This window comes from Podarcis gaigeae, assembly GCF_964106915.1.
Source record: "Podarcis gaigeae genome assembly, chromosome: 5".
Classification (NCBI taxonomy): domain Eukaryota; kingdom Metazoa; phylum Chordata; class Lepidosauria; order Squamata; family Lacertidae; genus Podarcis; species Podarcis gaigeae.
Window position 1 is genome coordinate 13,958,077 of NC_139681.1, and position 20,446 is coordinate 13,978,522.

Below are 20,446 nucleotides of genomic sequence, written 5' to 3' on the forward strand. Positions count from 1 at the left end.
TGACTCCCAAATTTAATCTGAGCATCGAATCAGTTTGCTGCTTTCTGCTGTTTTGTAGTATTGGAAAGTTACCATAGAATCAAGTTGGAAGGTTCCTGCTGTCACGCAGAGTCATCCCGCAGTTCACCAGCTCAGTCTACACAAGCGAGATTATGTGTCTCTGTCAAGGTCACAGATCAGGACAGTCTTGGAGCTGAGAAAAGAATGTAATCTCTCAGCTTCCTCTTGATTAGTCATATCATTATCTCCTTCCTCAGTTTTGTCCTTTTGATGTCCATGCAGCTGGCTTTGTGCTCAGATTGTCTCCTGCCATTTCCCAAATCATCTCTTTGATATTGTTCTAATCCAGGCATGTCCAAAGTCCAGCCAGGGGGCCCAATCCAGCCCGCCGGTTGGTTTAATCCGGCCTCTGTGGCAGTTTATTTTCTGGGTTAAAATCCTAAAAAAAAACAACTTTTGGGTTAAGCTCAACAACTTCAATCCTAAAAAAGGTCAACAACTTTGGTCGGCCCTCATGCATGTTCACTTCATCAAATATGGACACCTCTGTATCTAATCTATTCTTTTTCTCATCCTTCTGATGTCGTTTTCAGCTGCAAAATCCAGCAATTTTTACCTGTGCTCCCCACATGGGACTTGGTTTTAGGGTCACGGCTATTCTCACAAGTTTTCAGATGGCATGATGTTGTGCATAGTGCCTATAGCGATTTTGTTCTGCAGAGAGTATAGCATTATGTTGATTAATTTGAGCGGCATTACCAAAGTCCATAATTACCTGGTTTAGAACATGATTTTGTCCAGCTCATAATGCATGCAAGCATTATGAATCATACAGAAGTTCTTTTCCACTTAGAAAAATGCAAAACAGAATTCTGCAAAATGAACAGAACGTGCTCTTAGCTGAAGTACTTTTTGCGCAATACACTAATCACAGCTCAGACTGAGTTAAGCAAACATCTTTAAACACTGATTTAAATGCCCCTGCAAGCTATGAGGCAAGCCCAGGGAATCTCTGGAGCCAAAGGTAGGGAGGGCAGAGGTACAAAAGAGTTGCGTAGTTCTTGAACTTCTCTGACCAAGTGCATGACCTGAATGATCTACCGTATTTTTCGCTCTATAAGACGCACCAGACCACAAGACGCACCTAGTTTTTGGAGGAGGAAAACAAGGAAAAAAATATTCTGAATCTCAGAAGCCAGAACAGCAAGAGGGATCGCTGCGCAGTGAAAGCAGCAATCCCTCTTGCTATTCTGGCTTCTGGGATAGCTGTGCAGCCTGCATTCGCTCCATAAGACGCACACATATTTCCCCTTACTTTTTAGGAGGGAAAAAGTGAGTCTTATAGAGCAAAAAATACGGTACATTGTAAAGGTAAAAAGGTACCTTTTACCTCTATATTGTTCACAAGGTGCAAACCTACCTAATTCTCACCCAAACCAGTAACTGAATGTAACAGAGCTTTGACGTGATCACTTCTCTCAGTTTTATGACACAGTTCTTTGACCCAAACATGTGCAGAAAAAAGCACATATTAATTAAAATAATATATGCATTAGATGAGATATTGCATGAAAAAATTGCATGTATTAGGAGAAACACACATGAAAATGCATGCAGATTTTTACCTGCTGATTTTTTAAAATAAAAATTTGCAAATTAATGCACTACTGATGGGCAAACTGAACAGAAGGATGGAAACAGGAGAGAAACTGAAATGGACAGATTTTGCCTTTTATCTCATGGCTGTACACACTAGCCTCTTTGCTTAGGCCTAAAAGACAGGATCTCTCTGTACTTGTTAGTTCCAGATATCTTATTGTCAGGGCTTTTTTTCAGCCGACGTCTGAGGTGGGTGCCATTGCCATTCTAAGAGAACAAGGGAGAAGTTCATGGTGAGCTCTGGCACCTATTTTTCTAGAAAAATAGCACTGCTTATTGTTATAAGTATGGCTTCCTTGTTGTTGTTTAGTCATTTAGTCGTGTCCGACTCTTCGTGACCCCATGGACCAGAGCACGCCAGGCACTTCTGTCCTCCACTGCCTCCCGCAGTTTGGTCAGACTCATAGCTTCAAGAACACTGTCCAACCATCTCGTCCTCTGTCATTTCGTCTTCTGTCGTCCCCTTTTCCTTGTGCCCTCCATCTTTCCCAACATCAGGGTCTTTTCCAGGGAGCCTTCTCTTCTCATGAGGGGGCCAAAGTATTGGAGCCTCAGCTTCAGGATCTGTCCTTCCAGTGAGCACTGGGGGCTGATTTCCTTAAGAATGGATTGGTTTGATCTTCTTGCAGTCCATGGGACTCTCAAGAGTCTCCTCCAGCACCATAATTCAAAAGCATCAATTCTTCAGCGATCAGCCGCCTTTATGGTCCAGCTCTCACTTCCATACATCACTACTGGGAAAACCATAGCTTTAACTATACGGACCTTTGTTGGCAAGGTGATGTCTCTACTATTTAAGATGCTGTCTACTTTTTAAGATGGTTCCCTTACAGCCGTGCAATTCTTATTTATTTTAGTATTTTATTTATTGGAAATTTTATTTACAACATAACATAACCCCCCCCCCATACAGAAATCCACCCTCATTAAACGTGAACATGTATTCCACTTCAATGTACTCTATCAGTTTGTCTTGCCATTCCTTTTTTGTTGGTGCAATTTCTTTTTTCCAATTTTTAGCAATTGCTAAATTGTGCTAAAAATTCTTGGTTGTAAGCCTGAGGTTTGGCCAGGAGAAGGTTAATGAAAGAAGCAGGGCATCTGGAGATTATCTTGATGGCTCTGGCTGAGTGGCCAAGGAGTTTGCTTCTCTGAAGGAGATGCCTCTCTGTGGAAGGGCTCTCCTGGAATGTGAGAGCCCTTTGAGAATCAGCTGCACCTCTCTCTGTTGTCATCAAGGTATCTCTCTTTGTGTGTGAGATAAGAGAGGCAAAAGCCAAGACCAACAGCAGTGGCATAGCGTGGGTTGTAAGCACCCGGGGCAAGGCAAGTAATTTGCGCCCCCTAACCCGTGGATTTGCGCCCCCTAACCCTAACCCCCAGATGTTGCGCCCGGTGCGGCCGGCCCCCCTGCACCCCCCACGCTACGCCACTGACCAACAGGCATGTATTAGCCGTAAATAAAGAAAAATAAAATCTACGCACTAATTTGTAAATATGATACAGAGTCAGAACAAGTTAAGGAATGTAATACATGGTGAGAAAGGGCTCAGGACAATGTCCCAGTGGATATCTGGGGATATATATATATATATATATATATATATATATATATATATATAGCAAAAGCACATACAGATTTTGTTTTAAAACGGCAACAAGAGAAAACTGTTTTAAAACAATGAGCAAATAGTATACAGTGGTACCTCGGGTTACATACGCTTCAGGTTACATATGCTCCAGGTTACAGACTTCACTAACCCAGAAATAGTGCTTCAGGTTAAGAACTTTGCTTCAGGATGAGAACAGAAATCGGGCTCCGGCGGCACAGCAACAGCAGGAGGCCCCATTAGCTAAAGTGATGCTTCAGGTTAAGAACAGTTTCAGGTTAAGAACAGACCTCCGGAATGAATTAAGTACTTAACCTGAGGTACCACTGTACTGCCCCAGTAAAGATACACACAGTCAATAAAAACAACCCGGACACTTGTTGGAAGTGTCGGAAAAAGAGAGGGGACTTTTTTCCACACGTGATGGGAATGTCATATGGCATATGCTAAAGAAATATTGGGGGGAAATAAAAAGTCAACCAAAAAAGTATTTTAAGTTATGTGGAAGGTTCAGTGAGGTGGGAGCATAAAGGATTGGTTTCTTATATGCTGGAAGCAACTAGAATTCTATATTCCATCAGTATCCAGACATTACATACGAAGATAGATTGTTATTAATTTAAAATGTGATATTAATCGGTTTATTGTCATCTTACTTTCCATTTGTTGAGCTTCTTGTTAAACCAGACATACAGTGGTACCTCTGGTTACGTACTTAATTCGTTCCAGAGGTCCGTTCTTAACCTGAAACTGTTCTTAACCTGAAGCACCACTTTAGCTAATGGGGCCACCACACCACTGCCGCACGATTTCTGTTCTTATCCTGAAGCAAAGTTCTTAACATGAGGTAATATTTCTGGGTTAGTGGAGTCTGTAACCTGAAGCGTCTGTAACCCGAGGTACCACTGTATAATGTTCCGTATTGTAAGTGGTATAACATATGCATAACAGTGCATATGAAAATATTGAAGGGATTTTACCGCTCTGAAATGCTTATTATGGATAACTTCACAAAGAAACTGGTATCTGGAGCAGAAATTAGTTACTTAGGAATGTCAAAATCGCATTTTATGTTTGTAGAATGGAACATACAACTGAAGAACTGCAAGAAGGGTCTCCAAAGGGTCTCGGTGTTCTGGGGTGAAGTTTCACTATACAGTATTCCTAGATTATGTTAGGCACGTTTATTTTGGCCAGACAGTTCCTAGGGAAAAAGCTGGCCATCTCTCCCATGGAATTCCAGCAATTTGTTTGTGCTATCTTGTGGCGCCAAGTTGCATACTCCTGACTAGCTGCAAATTAAACTCAGGCATATCTCCTCTTTCACCTGGCGTAGGAGTGTTTTCTACAGCATTGCTCCTGCGGAGCTGCCAGGATTTTGTTGAGCTCACACCAAGAAGGGAAGATTTTTTTTCCTGGGAAGAGCCGACCGCACAGCCTATTGGTGCAGAACGGAAACATGTCCGACCTCTCAATCATTCCAGAAGGAGGAGGAGGAAGCAGTGACAAAACAAGCAAAGGTAGGTTTCTGTCTTCTGGCCCACTGACCTTAATGTATAATGCACTTGTTATGGAATAGGTCTTAATCGGCGACCACAGTCATTCAGTGGGTGAACGCAATAGGACATTATTGAGTAGACATGGGCAACATTAAACAAAGCACATGCTTTTCACCAGATCTGCTCCCAGATAATTTCTTTCTAACACAGCCATCACTTTAACAGGGGCAGTAACAGACCCTCCAAGTGTCCCTGTTCTTCAGGGACAGTCCCAGATTTACAGAAGCTGTCTCAGTTTCTGGTTTGATCCCAGAATGTTCCGCTTTTCCTTAGGACGTCCCTATTTTCATCAGAGAAATGTTGGAGACTATGGTAAAGGTAAAGGGACCCCTGACCATTAGGTCCTGTCGTGACCGACTCTGGGGTTACGGCGCTCATCTCGCTTTATTGGCCGAGGGAGCCGGCGTACAGCTTCCAGGTCATGTGGCCAGAATGACTAAGCCGCTGCTGGCAAACCAGAGCAGCACATGGAAATGCCGTTTACCTTTCCGCCACAGCGGTACCTATTTATCTACTTGCACTGGTACGCTTTTGAACTGCTAGGTTGGCAGGAGCTGGGACTGAGCAACGGGAGCTCACCCCGTTGCGGGGATTTGAACCGCCGACCTTCTGATTGGCAAGTCCTAGGCTCTGTGGTTTAACCCACAGCGCCACCCGCGTCCCTCCACTTTTCCTTAGGACATCCCTATTTTCATCGGAAAAATGTTGGAGGGTATGGAGTTCTGCAACCCCCGAGCCAAGGAGATAAGTAACTGTACAACCTTTAGAAATCATCTGAAGGGAACCCTGTATAGGGAACGTTTTTTAAAAAAACGATTACTCTTTCATTATATTTTATATGTGTTGGAAGCTGCCAAGAGTGGTTGAAGCAATCCAGTCAGATGGGCAGGGTATGAATTATAACTATTATTATTATTATTATTCATGTCCCTGTTTTCATCAGAGAAAGGTCGGAGGGGAGGCAGTAACTTTGGCCTGGATCTCTGAGTGACCAATACATCATGGCATTCTCTAGCTTAGTCTTTGCATATGCTGTGTATCTCCTTCAGGGCCGGCCCTGCCATTAGACAGAATGAGTTGGCTAGGAAGTGGCAGCAAGGGATTAACAGCACAGAGCTGAATGTGCCAGGAGGCCTGTCCTGTGCTCCCTAAACCAGTGATGGCCAAATTTGGCCCTCTTGCTGTTTGGGGACTACAATTCCCATCATCCCTGACCATGGGTCTTGTTAGCTAGGGATGATGGGAGTCGTAGTCCCAAAACAGCTGGAGGGCCAAGTTTGGCCATCACTGCCCTAAACTATCCTGCTGCTCTCAATTGCAGCAGAGAGTGCTTTCTCATCACAAGGACTGAAGTAAGATTCAATACTTCAAGTCTGGTTGGCATTTGCGCATGGAGTGGAAAGCGGGGGGGGGGGGGAGAGACACCATCTTATCCTTTGCCTCAGACGGTGAGATGTCTTGAACCATTCCAAATCTCCCTTCGCCATTGCACAAGAAGACAATGGCAGCAAATGTGCACTTTGTTGTTTAGTCGTTTAGTTGTGTCCGACTCTTCGTGACCCCATGGACCAGAGCACGCCAGGCACTCCTGTCTTCCACTGCCTCCCACAATTTAGTCAAACTCATGCTGGTAGCTTCAAGAACACTGTCCAACCATTTCGTCTTCTGTCGTCTCCTTCTCCTTCTGCCCTCCATCTTTCCAAACATCAGGGTCTTTTCCAGGGAGTCTTCTCTTCTCATGAGGTGGCCAAAGTATTGGAGCCTCAGCTTCAGGATCTATCCTTCCAGTGAGCACCCGGGGCTGATTTCCTTAAGAATGGAGAGGTTAGATCTTCTTGCAGTCCATGGGATTCTCAAGAGTCTCCTCCAGCACCATAATTCAAAAGCATCAATTCTTCAGCGATCAGCCTTCTTTATGGTCCAGCTCTCACTTCCATACATCACTACTGGGAAAACCACAGCTTTAACTATACGGACCTTTGTTGGCAAGGTGATGTCTCTGCTTTTTAAGATGCTGTCTAGGTTTGTCGTTGCTTTCTCCCAAGGAGCAGGCGTCTTTTAATTTCGTGGCTGCTGTCACCATCTGCAGTGATCATGGAGCCCAAGAAAGTAAAATCTCTCACAAACGTACACAAGGGGCTCGCTTTTCTAACTCTGAACAGTTGTAACAGCTGGTAAAAAGCAAGACGACATAAGCTACCTGTTTACATCAGTCAATCTTCTGACTGCAGGGAGAGATGTGCGCCTGGATCCGGAAAATAACCAGCTGATAATGCTGTCGAATGGAAAGGAAAGTGGACAGAATGAGTGCAGGGATGGATACTGTGCGACTGACGGCCAAGCTCAGCTCCTAAAGGAGTCAGCCATGAAAACGGTGAGCGATATATGTTCACGTGGCATAGGTTTTTGTGGACTGGACCCCACTTTGTCGGACGCACTTTTACAGTGGAAGCTGGTTCTGCAGCAGCTGCTATTGCACATTCCTACCCATCTTCTCATGCTGTCTGCAGAGGAACAGCTCTCATAATAATACTGGCTGATATCAAGATAAATTTCGATTACATCCTAACCGGGCAATGCAAAGCTTTGTGCTGGGTGGGGTGGGTAGGGTGGGGTCCTAGGCTCTGTGGTTTAACCCACAGCGCCACCCACATCCCTACCACAAAAACAACCCTCGACCTGCTTCCCTTAAACAGCTTTGCGCTGTTCATACGGTGGCTGGAAGGCTTTAGAGCGGATTATAAGGCGTACTCCCAATATTAATTCTATGCTCTCTTCTTTTTATTTCTAGGGCTTTGACATTAGGAGAAATGCCTCGGTAAGTAATCACTTTGGGAAAGCAATTCATACCAAATGGTAGCTGCTGCTACCATCCCGTGTTTCCCTAATTTCTCCTCCCTCTGCTGAAATGAAGATTGCGCCTGGCTCAGAGCAGGAGCGTTCCTTTGTCATATATATAGATATAGATATAGATATAGATATAGATAGATAGATATATATATATATATATATGGATGCGGGTGGCGCTGTGGGTTAAACCACAGAGCCTAGGACTTGCCAATCAGAAGGTCGGTGGTTCAAATCCCAGTGACGGGGTGAGCTTCCGTTGCTCGGTCCCTGCTCCTGCCAATCTAGCAGTTCGAAAGCACAAAGTGTAAGTAGATAAATAGGTACCACCCCGGCGGGAAGGTAAACGGTGTTTCCGTGCGCTGCTCTGGTTCGCCAGAAGCAGCTTAGTCATTCTGGCTACATGATCCGGAAGCTGTACACCGGCTCCCTCGGCCAATAAAGTGAGATGAGCACCGCAACCCCAGAGTTGGTCACGACTGGACCTAATGATCAGGGATCCCTTTACCTTACACACACACACACACATACACACACACACACACAACTTTAGAGAGCCACATGCAATTATGCACTGATATTAATTATGCACTAATAGCATACTGAATATCCTGTTAAATAGAGTAGGAGGGCAAATTCCTTGTGGATCACACAAAAAACACTGCATATTCCTGCTGTGTGGTGGTGCTGCTGGCATGGGGATTATGCCATCAGGCAAGTGGCTCTTGCTTCTGAAGGCAGAATGGAACTCATGTATGAGACCACTCCATTTCTCAGATAGGGAATAATAATAATAATAATAATTAATAACCAGTGTGGTGTAGTGGTTAAGAGCGGCAGTCACATAATCTGGGGAACCGGGTTCGTGTCTCCGCTCCTCCACATGCAGCTGCTGGGTGACCTTGGGCCAGTCACACTTCTCTGAAGTCTCTCAGCCCCACTCACCTCACAGAGTGTTTGTTGTGGGGGAGGAAGGGAAAGGAGGTTGTTAGCCGCTTTGAGACTCCTGAAGGGGAGTGAAAGGCGGGATATCAAATCCAAACTCTTCTTCTCTTCTTCTAATAATATAATATAATATAACAACAACAACAACAACAACAACAATTTTTTATTTATACCCTGCCCTTCCCAGTTTAAAAACCGGGCTCAGGGCGGCTAACAGCAAATATAAAACATTGATTAAAAATGTGACTTAAAAACAGCATAAAATACAACATAGATAAATACAACATAAAATAGGTAAAAGGTAAAGGGACCCCTCACCATTAGGTCCAGTCGCGGACGACTCTGGGGTTGCAGTGCTCATCTCGCTTTACTGGCCAAGGGAGCCGGAGTACAGCTTCCAGGTCATGTGGCCAGCATGACAAAGCCGCTTCTGGCGAACCAGAGCAGCGCACGGAAACGCCGTTTACCTTCCTGCCGAAGTGGTACCTATTTATCTACTTGCACCTTGACATGCTTTCGAACTGCTAGGTTGGCAAGAGCTGGGACCAAGCAACGGGAGCTCACCCCGTCGCCAGGATTTGAACCGCCGACCTTCTGATCGGCAAGTCCTAGGCTCTGTGGTTTAACCCACAGCACCACCCGTGTCCCTACAACATAAAATACAACAGCATAAATACAACATATCATGAAATATACCACAAAAACCACAAAAGCCTGCTTTAAAAAAAGAAGAAGGTGTGACTGCTGCGCTAGGGTGACATTGTGCTTTAATCGCACAAATCTAAAGTTCCACTATGTGAGCCGATTCCACCTGTTAAATGCTGACAGCCCAGAGGCACCTGCAGCTATTGCATGCTTTTTTCCTGGGCTGTTTCTCACGACGCCAACATATTATCACGGATCATCCTTTTACAGTATACCGGAAGCTGCTGCCGTTGCAAATTATATCTTACGTCTCAAAATAACTGACCGTAAAGAGGCTACTCTGAACCTTTTTTGAGAAAAAGAGATTTCACCTTTCAAGCATGCGCCTTGTGTTTACCAGTTACGTGGGGACCATGTGCAAGCTTAGGAACTGTTTCCATGTTCACTCGCCTTGTGCTAAAATGGCTTTGCATATTCCGCAGAGTGACAATCTGACCTGGGGAAGAATGAGAGACCTCCTGAGAAAGAGTAGGGGAAGGAACCAGAGCAAGCTGGGCTTGTCATCAGCTGCCTTGAAAAGGTCATGCCCTCAGCTCTATAGGTAAGCTTCCTAGGGTTGTGGCTATACTTGTTGTGGTTAACGGGTCACTGTTTTCATGTTTGCGAACTTTCATCCACACTCTCACGAATACTCGCAGTTTAAGGCCTCCGATATCTATCTTGGTGTTTCCTGCGCTTGAGAAAGTGTGGTTGCCACTAGGATCATAGAATCATAGAGTTGGAAGAGACCACAAGGGCCATCGAGTCCAACCCCCTGCCAAGCAGGAAACACCATCAGAGCACTCCTGACATATGGTTGTCAAGCCTCTGCTTAAAGACCTCCAAAGAAGGAGACTCCACCACACTCCTTGGCAGCAAATTCCACTGTCAAACAGCTCTTACTGTCAGGAAGTTCTTCCTAATGTTTAGGTGGAATCTTCTTTCTTGTAGTTTGGATCCATTGCTCCATGTCCGCTTCTCTGGAGCAGCAGAAAACAACCTTTCTCCCTCCTCTATGTGACATCCTTTTATATATTTGAACATGGCTATCATATCACCCCTTAACCTCCTCTTCTCCAGGCTAAACATGCCCAGCTCCCTTAGCCATTCCTCATAAGGCATCGTTTCCAGGCCTTTGACCATTTTGGTTGCCCTCCTCTGGACACGTTCCAGTTTGTCAGTGTCCTTCTTGAACTGTGGTGCCCAGAACTGGACACAGTACTCCAGGTGAGGTCTGACCAGAGCAGAATACAGTGGCACTATTACTTCCCTTGATCTAGATGCTATACTCCTATTGATGCAGCCCAGAATTGCATTGGCTTTTTTAGCTGCCGCGTCACACTGTTGGCTCATGTCAAGTTTGTGGTCAACCAAGACTCCTAGATCCTTTTCACATGTACTGCTCTCAAACCAGGTGTCACCCATCTTGAAGCGGCTTAGTCTTGCTGGCCACATGACCCAGAAGCTGTACGCCGGCTCCCTCGGCCAATAAAGCGAGATGAGCGCCGCAACCCCAGAGTTGGTCACGACTGGACCTAATGGTCAGGGTTCCATTTACCTTTATGGCTGATTATACTTCTAGATCTCCTGCCCGAGGGTAGAAGATTAAAGAGGTGATGGCCGGGGTGTGAGCCATCCCTGAGAATTTTCCTCGCTCTCCTAAGGCAAAGATCCCTTGCAATGTCACCTAGCGGACTCGAGGGACAGCCCATGATATCATGTGCTGTATTCCCCACCCTCTGTTGAGACTTTCTGTCTGTGGCTGTCAGGGCAGCCTACCACACTGTGATACAATATCAAAGTACACTTTCTATTGTGGACTGGTAAAAGGCGTTCATCAGTTGTTGTTTAACATTATTCTTTCGCAAGACCCGGAGGAAATGGAGTCTCTGTTGGGCCTTTCTGACCACCTGAGTTATGTTGGCTTTTCAAGTGAGGTCCTCACTAAGGTAAACTCCCAGGAATTTAAAGGAGGAGACTCTCTCCACACACAGTCCCCCCTGAAATACAACGGGGCAGAGCCTGGAAAAGCTGCTGTAGTTCTGCACTCGGCAGCTCACCAATAAAAGATGAGGGTTATTAAGCTTCCTTCCTGAAGATGAAGGTCAGGTTTGGAGCCCTCCTTGCCATTCTCATCAGGCTGGCTGAGATGAGGAAGAGGCCACTGAACTCTTCTCCGGTGGAATTGCATTTGGCTGCTTCAGTGCAGGGTTTCAAATGGGCCTTAAATGTTACCTTTTCCAGGCCGACTTCCTTAATGTGTTATTGACTACGTGACTGTGAGCTACTTCTTCCCTCCCTCCAATACTGAAATCCTGTGGTTTTGCCAAAGTTTACAATGCATAAGTGTTTTCATAGAATTACAGAACCGGATGGACCTCGAGGCTCATCTGGTCCAATCGCTGCAATGCAATAACATGCAGCTGTGGCATTGTGGGTTAAACCAGAGAGCCTAGGACTTGCTGATCAGAAGGTCAGCGGTTTGAATCCATGCGACAGGGTGAGCTCCCTTGCTCGGTCCCTGGTCCTGCCCACCTAGCAGTTCGAAAGCACGTCAGAGTGCAAGTAGATAAATAGGTACCACTCTGGCGGGAAGGTAAACGGCATTTCCGTGTGCCGCTCTGGTTCGCCAGAAGCGGCTTAGTCATGCTGGCCACATGACCCAGAAGCTGTACGCCGGCTCCCTCGGCCAATAAAGCGAGATGAGCGCCGCAACCCCAGAGTCGGCCATGACTGGACCTAATAGTCAGGGGTCCCTTTACCTTTATCCCATATGAGGATTGAACCTGCCACCTTGCCATTATCAGCACCACGCTCTAACCAGCTGAGCTATCCATGCACTGATTTCTTCTAATAAATTACATTGATTTGCTGTTATCTATCTTGACAGGCTTTCTGCTGTCGTTTGAGGTGTCTATTAAGCTATGTATCTCCTCTATTTTGCAAAGGCACAGACCTGAATGGTGTCCTAGGAATACTTTAAATCAATATGAACCATAGCAATGGCAATGATGAGGTTGACAATACTTTTGCCTGTAGCATACATCTGAGTTTATGCTGGTCCATATAAGCCGGGAGCTGCAACCACCCAAATTTTCCAAGTTCTTGTTTGTTTTTCGCTTTCTTGGGGTTTTTTGGCCATGGACAGAGGAAACAGATTATCTTGTTTGCGTACACAGATGTGTTATGCAACGCTGCAAACCCCCCATGTCTCTTTAGCTGGGGATTCTGCCAGAGCCCAGGGTCTTTCCTGAAATGACTGTCGGTGTCTTTTGATTTCCAGTGGGATGAGCAGCTGTCTAATCATTCTGCCTGGGATTCTCCTGTCGTGTGCACTTGAATATCAAATGCACCTGGTATTTACACTCCGGACTCCAGTTGCAGCTGTGTAGTCCTTTATTAGCCCCCACCCCACCCCCAGAGCAGCTTCACAGCTGGAACAGAAAACTGGGTTGGGACAGACAGGCGTCCTGCTATTGTTTGAGCAGCTGAAACAACTACAGAGGCGGAAGAGATCAAAATGGGTGCTGTGAGCAAAAACAGCTGGGGATCAAATGAGCAGATGTGGACATTTATTGAAATATGGACTGGAAGCCCAGCTTACCTTCCTTTGGAGAAAGGGCAGCTCCTAATTTCATTTATGAACAGCAGTTTCACTTTCTGCGCCCCAAACTGCTCTCACTTGTGTACCACATGCAACAGAAAATATTGTTGATCATCAGCAAAATAAGAGCAGAGTGCCTAAACATCTGCTGCTATACATTATCCCTTCACCTCAGTGGAAGAACCGTATTATACGTTCAGCAGAACTGAGTGGCAAAAATCCTTAGCTCTCCCATGCTGAGATTTGCAATTTTGACAATATTTGTTTGCTTTCATAATAATAATAATTTATTATTTATACCCGCCCCCATCTGGCTGAGTTTCCCCAGCCACTCTGGGCAGCTCCCAATCGAATATTAAAAACACAATACAGCATTAAACATTAAAAACTTCCCTAAACACGGCTGCCTTCAAATGTCTTTTAAAAGTAGGATAGTTGCTCATTTCCTTGACATCTGATGGGAGGGTGTTCCACAGGGCGTGCGCCCCTACCAAGAAGGCCCTCTGCCTGGTTCCCTGTAACCTCACTTCTTGCAGTGAGGGAACCGCCAGAAGGCCCTTGGCGCTGGATCTCATCACGTTGTATAAGATTCATGTTGCTTGCTGCCTTAAGAGCTTAGTTACAAAAGTCCAACTAAAATAATATTACAGTGGACTGCAGGGTTGGAGTTGTACATTGAAATAGCCTGCCTTAACTCCCTCGTAGCCCTGATAAAAAAAACCCTAGAACTCCCATGATCCACTGTAGAAAATATTTATTCTTTTTATATACCTCTTGACATACTCAGGAACATAGTTTCCAAAGAGATGTCAAGAAGCCCTTTGCCTTCTCCAAGTGTTTCACTTGTAAAATGGGGGGGGGGGGGGGTGTGTGGAGAGACTGGCAAGAAGAGTTGGCCAGCAGCAAAGGATGGATGTAATGTTCGTGTTTATTTGTTTCTCCCATGCCGGTTTGCTTGTTACCTTAATTCCGGCTAGGGATTCATCATGCGAAAGGCTGGGCTGGATGAATCCCTAGCCGGAATTAAGATTGCCGGAAGAAATATCAACAACCTCAGATATGCAGATGACACAACATTGATGGCAGAAAGTGAGGAGGAATTAAATAACCTTTTAATGAGGGTGAAAAAGGAGAGCACAAAATATGGTTTGAAACAACATCAAAAAACGAAGATCATGGCCACTGGTCCCATCACCTCCTGGCAAATAGAAGGGGAAGAGTGAGAAACAGTGAGAGATTTTACTTTCTTGGGCTCCATGATCACTGCAGATGGCGACAGCAGCCGTGAAATTAAAAGACGCCTGCTTCTTGGGAGAAAAGCAATGACAAACCTAGACAGCATCTTAAAAAGCAGAGACATCACCTTGCCAACGAAGGTCTATATAGTTAAAGCTATGGTTTAAGACCCTGATGTTGGGAAAGATGGAGGGCACAAGGAGAAGGAGACGACAGGGGACGAGATGGTTGGACGGTGTTCTCGAAGCTACCAGCATGAGTTTGACCAAACTGTGGGAGGCAGTGGAAGACAGAAGTGCCTGGCGTGCTCTGGTCCATGGGGTCACGAAGAGTCGGACACGGCTAAATGACTAAACAACAACAAAAACAACGGTGCAGCGAGGTTGGGCAGTAGGTTGTTTTTACCGTCGATAACTATTTTTTGAAAGCTTACACAAATGTTTTGAAGAGCAGCTGTTTTGGAGTATGGCTGGAAAATATCTGGTGCCAGGTGTGTCTATTTTATCATCCAACAACATGTGGAAAATTACAGCCGTTATTCCCAGTGCTTTGTATTAACGGTAACTTTTACCTGTCTGTTCAGGCCAGATTCTGCGTGTTTGGATTTGAGGAAAACAGAGAGGAACTCGATGATTGCCTTGGGACAAAGTTCAAGGAATGAAAGCCTCTGGCCTTTGTGACTGGACAGAGGTAAGAGAGCCAGAAAGTGGCTGAGAAGACTTCCCCCCACCATGACACAGTGATAATATATAACCAACCCTTTGTGGCCATTTTCAAGGTCCAAAATGAAGGAAGGGAGCTCGCGCTAGCAGACCCTGCTGTCAAAGTTCAAGTGCAAGACCTGATCTTTCAAGGAGAAGTTAGGGAAACCAATCTAAATGATCGGGTGAAGGAGGGAGAGAGCAGTGAGGAAAAAGGAAGGAAGCAATTGCTTCTCAAAAGGTTATTAACTCTGCCGCAGGCCCCCAACTTTAAATACAAGTTATTTTGTAGTTATTTGTCAGATAATAAGTAGCATGGTTGGTTATGCAGGCATAGCATTGTCTTCTGCGATTTGGTAAAAATGCTGGAGGTGACAACACTTGATTCTACCGACGAATTACACTTACTTTTGCTTATTGCGTCTTTGTTTCAGAAAGAAAAACGTTTGAGCTCCAGAGGTTGCAATGCTGAGACTTGTCAGAAATTGCTTGGTTTATAACCCTCCAGAATGACTGGGTAAACGGATTCTTTCTGAGAAGCAAGTTGGTTCCTGTGTAATTTAAACTTACGTATCCAGAATAGTTGGCCGCAGTAACTGTATTAGGTTACTTTCTGGGGAATTCCAGAGGGGTAGCCTGCATTAGACTGTTGTACCAAAATCAAACAAAGAAAACAAATGTACTACGTGCTGTGGAATAGAGCCAATTTCATCCTACATATGTACTTTTAATACCTGGACTTGGTATATCATTTGTTCTAAGCAATGCAGCCAATGGCTGCCAGTTCTCTGGCGTTAACTTCTTCAGACTCGTTCGTTTTTTAGGAGCAAGGAAAGTGGGTTCCATCTTAGTTCTACCTTTGCATTGGTCAAATCACGCAGCAACAGCGTAAGAGTAGTTTAAAAGTAATGGTGGGAAGAGGAATTTTGCAAGGAAGCAGGAGCCGGTTTATTCCTTTAAGCAAAACTGTGCTCGGTTTTTTTGGCTGTGATTAAGAGAGAGGGAAAGTGGCAAGAGAACGTCATGAAACGGTGGGCATTGTTACAGGAGAAAATGTGGCTTTGCCCGATATCGCTGCTAAAAGACAAACCCACCTAAATGAGAAGTAAGGGTTATGCAGGAGAGTGGAGAAGTGTTCTAGGAAGGTCCCCCCCCCCCTTTAAAGGCTAAAACCTGCATGGGTATTTGACAACAGGGTGAAATGAAAAGCAGTATCTAGGTGGTGCCCATTGAGAGTCGATGAAGCCATGTTACATGCAAGAGCTCAACAGCGCAGAGGCTCACAGCAAGCAGGGAATCCCATTTCACCAGTGGCCAGGATGGGACGGGGGGTTTCAGCAGTGGTAGCACAACCTGGAACGATTAAGATTGCATGTTGCATTGGGCGTCACCATTTGACTTGTAAAAATGTCCTCAGATGGTAAAACAGTCCTTAGCTTTTATATGCAGATTTTTTAAAAAATAAAACAATCCAGCCTCCTCTTCTTTTTATGTTGTATGGAAGATGATACATTTTCATAAATATATTTAAAGAATGATATATAGTATGTTTAATTTTGAGGATCAAACTAGATGCGACTTGAGGAGTGAAAAGGTGCCTAGCCTATATTCCACACCCTGTAATACAAGGTGCTTCACCAAAAAATCAGGGAAAGATTTCCCTGTAAAAGATTGACGTTGACTGCATGTACAGAAAAGCCTGTAGAGAAATTGCTAAGCTAGACTATATAATGTGCAGTTGGCCAAGCTATATATCGGGGGCAGCTAACCTTTCTTGACCCAAGTTCTGCCTTCGAGGTTCGCCATTCCTCGGGAGTCACAAGATGTGTTTTCACATATGCAGACTGCACATTCACGCTAAGATTCCAACATCTTTTAATCTGCTTTAAAGGAGCCACAGCAGTTTGGAATGGTGCTCAGAGGAGAAAGATTACTGTTCTCCAATTGCACCATTTATTCTAACTGAATCTTCACTCCCTGGAAAAAGTTGAGATTAACCTCCAAGGGATAAAAAGGCAGGTATTTGAATTAGGGAAATGGCTGTTAAGATATTGTCCAGAAAGCTGAAAATCGGCGCACAAATAAAACATGACACCCTGACTGCGAGGAACGTCCGAATCACGGGCACTTTGTCAACAATCTCTGTGATCCACAAATGTTACCTTGTAGTAACAGGCTACCATAGAGCAGGGTTAACTGAATTATTTCTACAAGTGGTCCTAGCTAGTGACAAACATTACCACCCATAGCATCAAGATAGGTTGTCGATATAAATAACTCACAAAGCTGAAATTCTGTGGGGCTCATATATCAGAAAGCCACCCAGACAGCCCTGGGTGGGTATAAGAAAATGTCTATAAGAATTGGGGGACAATTGGAAGTACACTTCAAAGGAAAGCTCAGTCTGAATCACATCACTATTCAGTATTGCTAAGGGGCTAAGCTGAAATTCACCAGTGTACATTTGAGTCACCACCATTTAAAAATTAGGATTTGTTTTTTTAAAAAAAATAACATTTCTGGGAGTGTTCCTCCATTTAACATTTTTGTATCTTGTGGAACAATGACTGTAATACTGGAAATATCAAGTTTTGGCTTTTATATAAAGAGTTGTTTAAAAATTAAAGATCCTTGTGCATTATTTCACTTACTATGGGAAATTATTGTATCACCAGAATTTTCACATTATACCGAATTCTTACGTTGTTGTTGAGCAAAATTAATACAAAAAATGGAGAAGTCGGATGCTACCCTGAGGCAGACTGGCATGAAGTAGTAAGAACCTTTCATTTGCATTCAGTTCCTGGTACCTTGTGAGTGGGTGGGTGAATCCTGTCTGAAACAAAGGAAAGCTGGTGCCACGGAACGTCAGCATTGCAGAGCCAGGTGGACCAATGATTAGGAAAACAGGAAATTGCTTTATGCTAACTGGGTCGGACAAAAGTCTGTATAGTTAAAGCTATAATAATAGCTTTAACTATACGGACTTTTAATAATAATAATAATAATAATAATAATAATTACTATGATTTCCCCAGTAGTGATGTATGGAAGTGAGAGCTGGACCATAAAGAAGGCTGGTCGCCAAAGAATTTATGATTTTGAATTATGGTGCTGGAGGAGAATCTTGAGAGTCCCATGAACTGCAAGATCAAACCTCTCCATTCTGAAGGAAATCAGCCCTGAGTGCTCACTGGAAGGACAGATCATGAAGCTGAGGCTCCAATACTTTGGCCACCTCATGAGAAGAGAAGACTCCCTGGAAAAGACCCTGATGTTGAGAAAGATGGAGGGCACAAGGAGAAGGGGACGAAGAGGAGGAGATGGTTGGACAGTGTTCTTGAAGCTACCAGCATGAGTTTGACCAAACTGCGGGGAAGCAGTGGAAGACAGGAGTGCCTGGCGTGCTCTGGTCCATGGGGTCACGAAGAGTCGGACACAACTAAACAACAACTGGGTCGGAAACTAGTCGAGGCAGCAAATCCTCCCCCCAAACTGTTCTTAAGAGCCGTCCACTCCCAAATTGTTGAGATTGTTAATGCAGGAGCTTAGCAGCAGAGAGTCTCAGAATCTTTTAGCTGCATGTTGCAGATAGAAATCTTTAACCACTGGAAATTTGTAGACCAGCTGAAAAACCCTCACAGCCCTCATTAAGGTAATGAGGCTACTTGTGAGTAATTATGTATAGCTGCATCTTCATAGCAAGAAGCCCTCTCAAACTAGATAGTCATCAACCATGTCTCTCCTGTTACTGGTTTCAGAACTCACAGGGTTAAGGAGTTCTGAGTGACGTCTCTCCATTCCTGAGGCGTGACTAGAGGGAGTGGCTTTATTCCACTGGCTGTCTGTTCTGTCTCTGCGTCCGAAAGAGATGGAAGCAAAATGTGTGAGCTGAGTCCAGGAAAGCTCCGTAATTTTTTAACTGCTTGAATAAACATTGAGTTTTAAACACACTGACGCCTAGGTGTTTGATCTGTTTAACACCGGGGAGCAACAGCACGCTGCGTGAAATTCTCTGCACTTGTGGCTGCCGGAGGAGGACCAGCAGAGAGGCCGCAGACGGAAGAGTGCCGGGCTGCCATTCAAGTAGCTGCGCCTAATTGGGGTCCATTCCAATTAGCCACGCCAATTATTCAACATCTCCCTCAAAATATCTGTTGCACAGGCTTGGCATATTCTCAGGAGAGACAAGTGCCGTAATTGAGACTCATCCAAGGAACTGTAGGAGGCAGCGCTGCTGATAGGATTTGCAGAACATATAGGGCCAGCGTGGCCAACTCTCTTGAGATCTACTTAAAAACTGGCAGTGATCTACCCCCGTTTTTTGGGGGGGGGTAGCTCAAAGTTGTTAAGCTATTTTTGGGTAGGAAAGCCCCATTTTGGCGGGGTTCAGCTCAAGGTTGTTGAGTTTTTTTTAGGGGGGAGAGAAGCCCTATTTTTTTAGGGGTTTGAAAAGAACCTTTTTGAGGGGAGGTCCGTTTTGGGGGGGGGACGCAGGTGGCGCTGTGGGTTAAAGCCTCAGTGCTTAGGACTTGCCGATCGAAAGGTCGGCGGTTCAAATCCCTGCGGCGGGGTGCGCTCCCGCTGCTCGGTCCCAGCGCCTGCCAACCTAGCAGTTCGAAAGCACCCCCAGGTGCAAGTAGATAAATAGGGACCGCTTACCAGCGGGAAGGTAAACGGCGTTTCTGTGTGCGGCTCTGGCTCACCAGAGCAGCGATGTCACGTTGGCCACGTGACCCGGAAGTGTCTCTGGACAGCGCTGGCCCCTGGCCTCTTGAGTGAGATGGGCGCACAACCCCAGAGTCTGTCAAGACTGGCCCGTACGGGCAGGGGTACCTTTACCTTTACCTTTACCGTTTTGGGGGGAGAGGACAGAGAGGTCAAGTCACTCACTAAAAGATCGCTGTGGATCACAACAGCAGCACAGAGAAAGCTTCGTCTTCCCTTCCAGAGATCATACAAGTGGGCCGAGGGGGCATGGTAGGAGTCAGTTTTAGTGACGCTAAGAAAAGGGAGCCGAAGATCGACCGTGATCTACCAAAACCTCATGGGGATCTACCAGTAGATCGCGATCAACCTGTTGGACATCCCTGATATAGGGGAAGACCTCGAGTTAGATTTCTAGACTCCAGCCTTTGTAGAAGAACTGGCAATTGAGATTCCAGGGAAGGTATTTGCCAGTGCCTTTCTTTATAATTAGCATCCATTGATGCCACAGTGCCACATCTGCCAATAAACATAGCTGTGGCAACCACAGAGGAAGCTACGAGACATGATTAGAAAAAAACTACAATTTTCCAAAGCAAGCATGGGACTGTGAACGAGGCGAGGGGCTCATATTACTAGATTGTATCCAGACCTGAGAAATCACGCTAGGATACTAGTCTCGAAGTATGATGACAAAATCTAGAGTTATGTTGAGCGTACCAATGTAAATTTCAATCACAAAATTCTAGACATATATAGCCTTGGCACAACAGTAGCATAGTGTTAATTTAATTAATTCATGTCATCGCTCTCTCCTCTCCTGATCACAAGACCCCTACTGATCCATTGCCCCATCTTCCCATCCAGTTCTTCGTAACATATTCTCCACTTCTG

The 20,446-nt window shown here is 45.1% G+C and overlaps 1 protein-coding gene across 2 annotated transcripts; it reads left to right on the forward strand.

Annotated features, from left to right (window-relative positions):
• Window positions 1-3,501: 3,501 nt before the first annotated feature.
• Window positions 3,502-17,471, forward strand: LOC310844377 (uncharacterized protein). Of its 2 annotated transcripts, XM_083738564.1 has the most exons (6): window positions 3,505-4,789; window positions 7,060-7,202; window positions 7,620-7,646; window positions 9,748-9,866; window positions 14,728-14,834; window positions 15,280-17,471. In XM_083738564.1, exons 1-5 carry the CDS (start codon window positions 4,729-4,731, stop codon window positions 14,822-14,824), a joined length of 447 nt encoding a protein of 148 aa, XP_083594690.1. In that variant the 5' UTR covers window positions 3,505-4,728; the 3' UTR covers window positions 14,825-14,834; window positions 15,280-17,471. The 2 variants fall into 2 exon arrangements, with proteins under 2 accessions (XP_083594691.1, XP_083594690.1); XM_083738565.1 differs by lacking the exon at window positions 7,620-7,646 and having other exon boundaries at window positions 3,502-4,789.
• Window positions 17,472-20,446: the final 2,975 nt, after the last annotated feature.

Excerpts from the sequence above, each read along its gene's own strand:
- LOC310844377 (XM_083738564.1), top strand. The coding sequence starts at position 4,729 with ATGTCCGACCTCTCAATCATTCCAGAAGGAGGAGGAGGAAGCAGTGAC. Across the intron at positions 7,203-7,619 it reads AGGAGTCAGCCATGAAAACG|GGCTTTGACATTAGGAGAAA; the intron begins GTGAGCGATATA and ends TTTTATTTCTAG. Across the intron at positions 9,867-14,727 it reads TCATGCCCTCAGCTCTATAG|GCCAGATTCTGCGTGTTTGG; the intron begins GTAAGCTTCCTA and ends CTGTCTGTTCAG.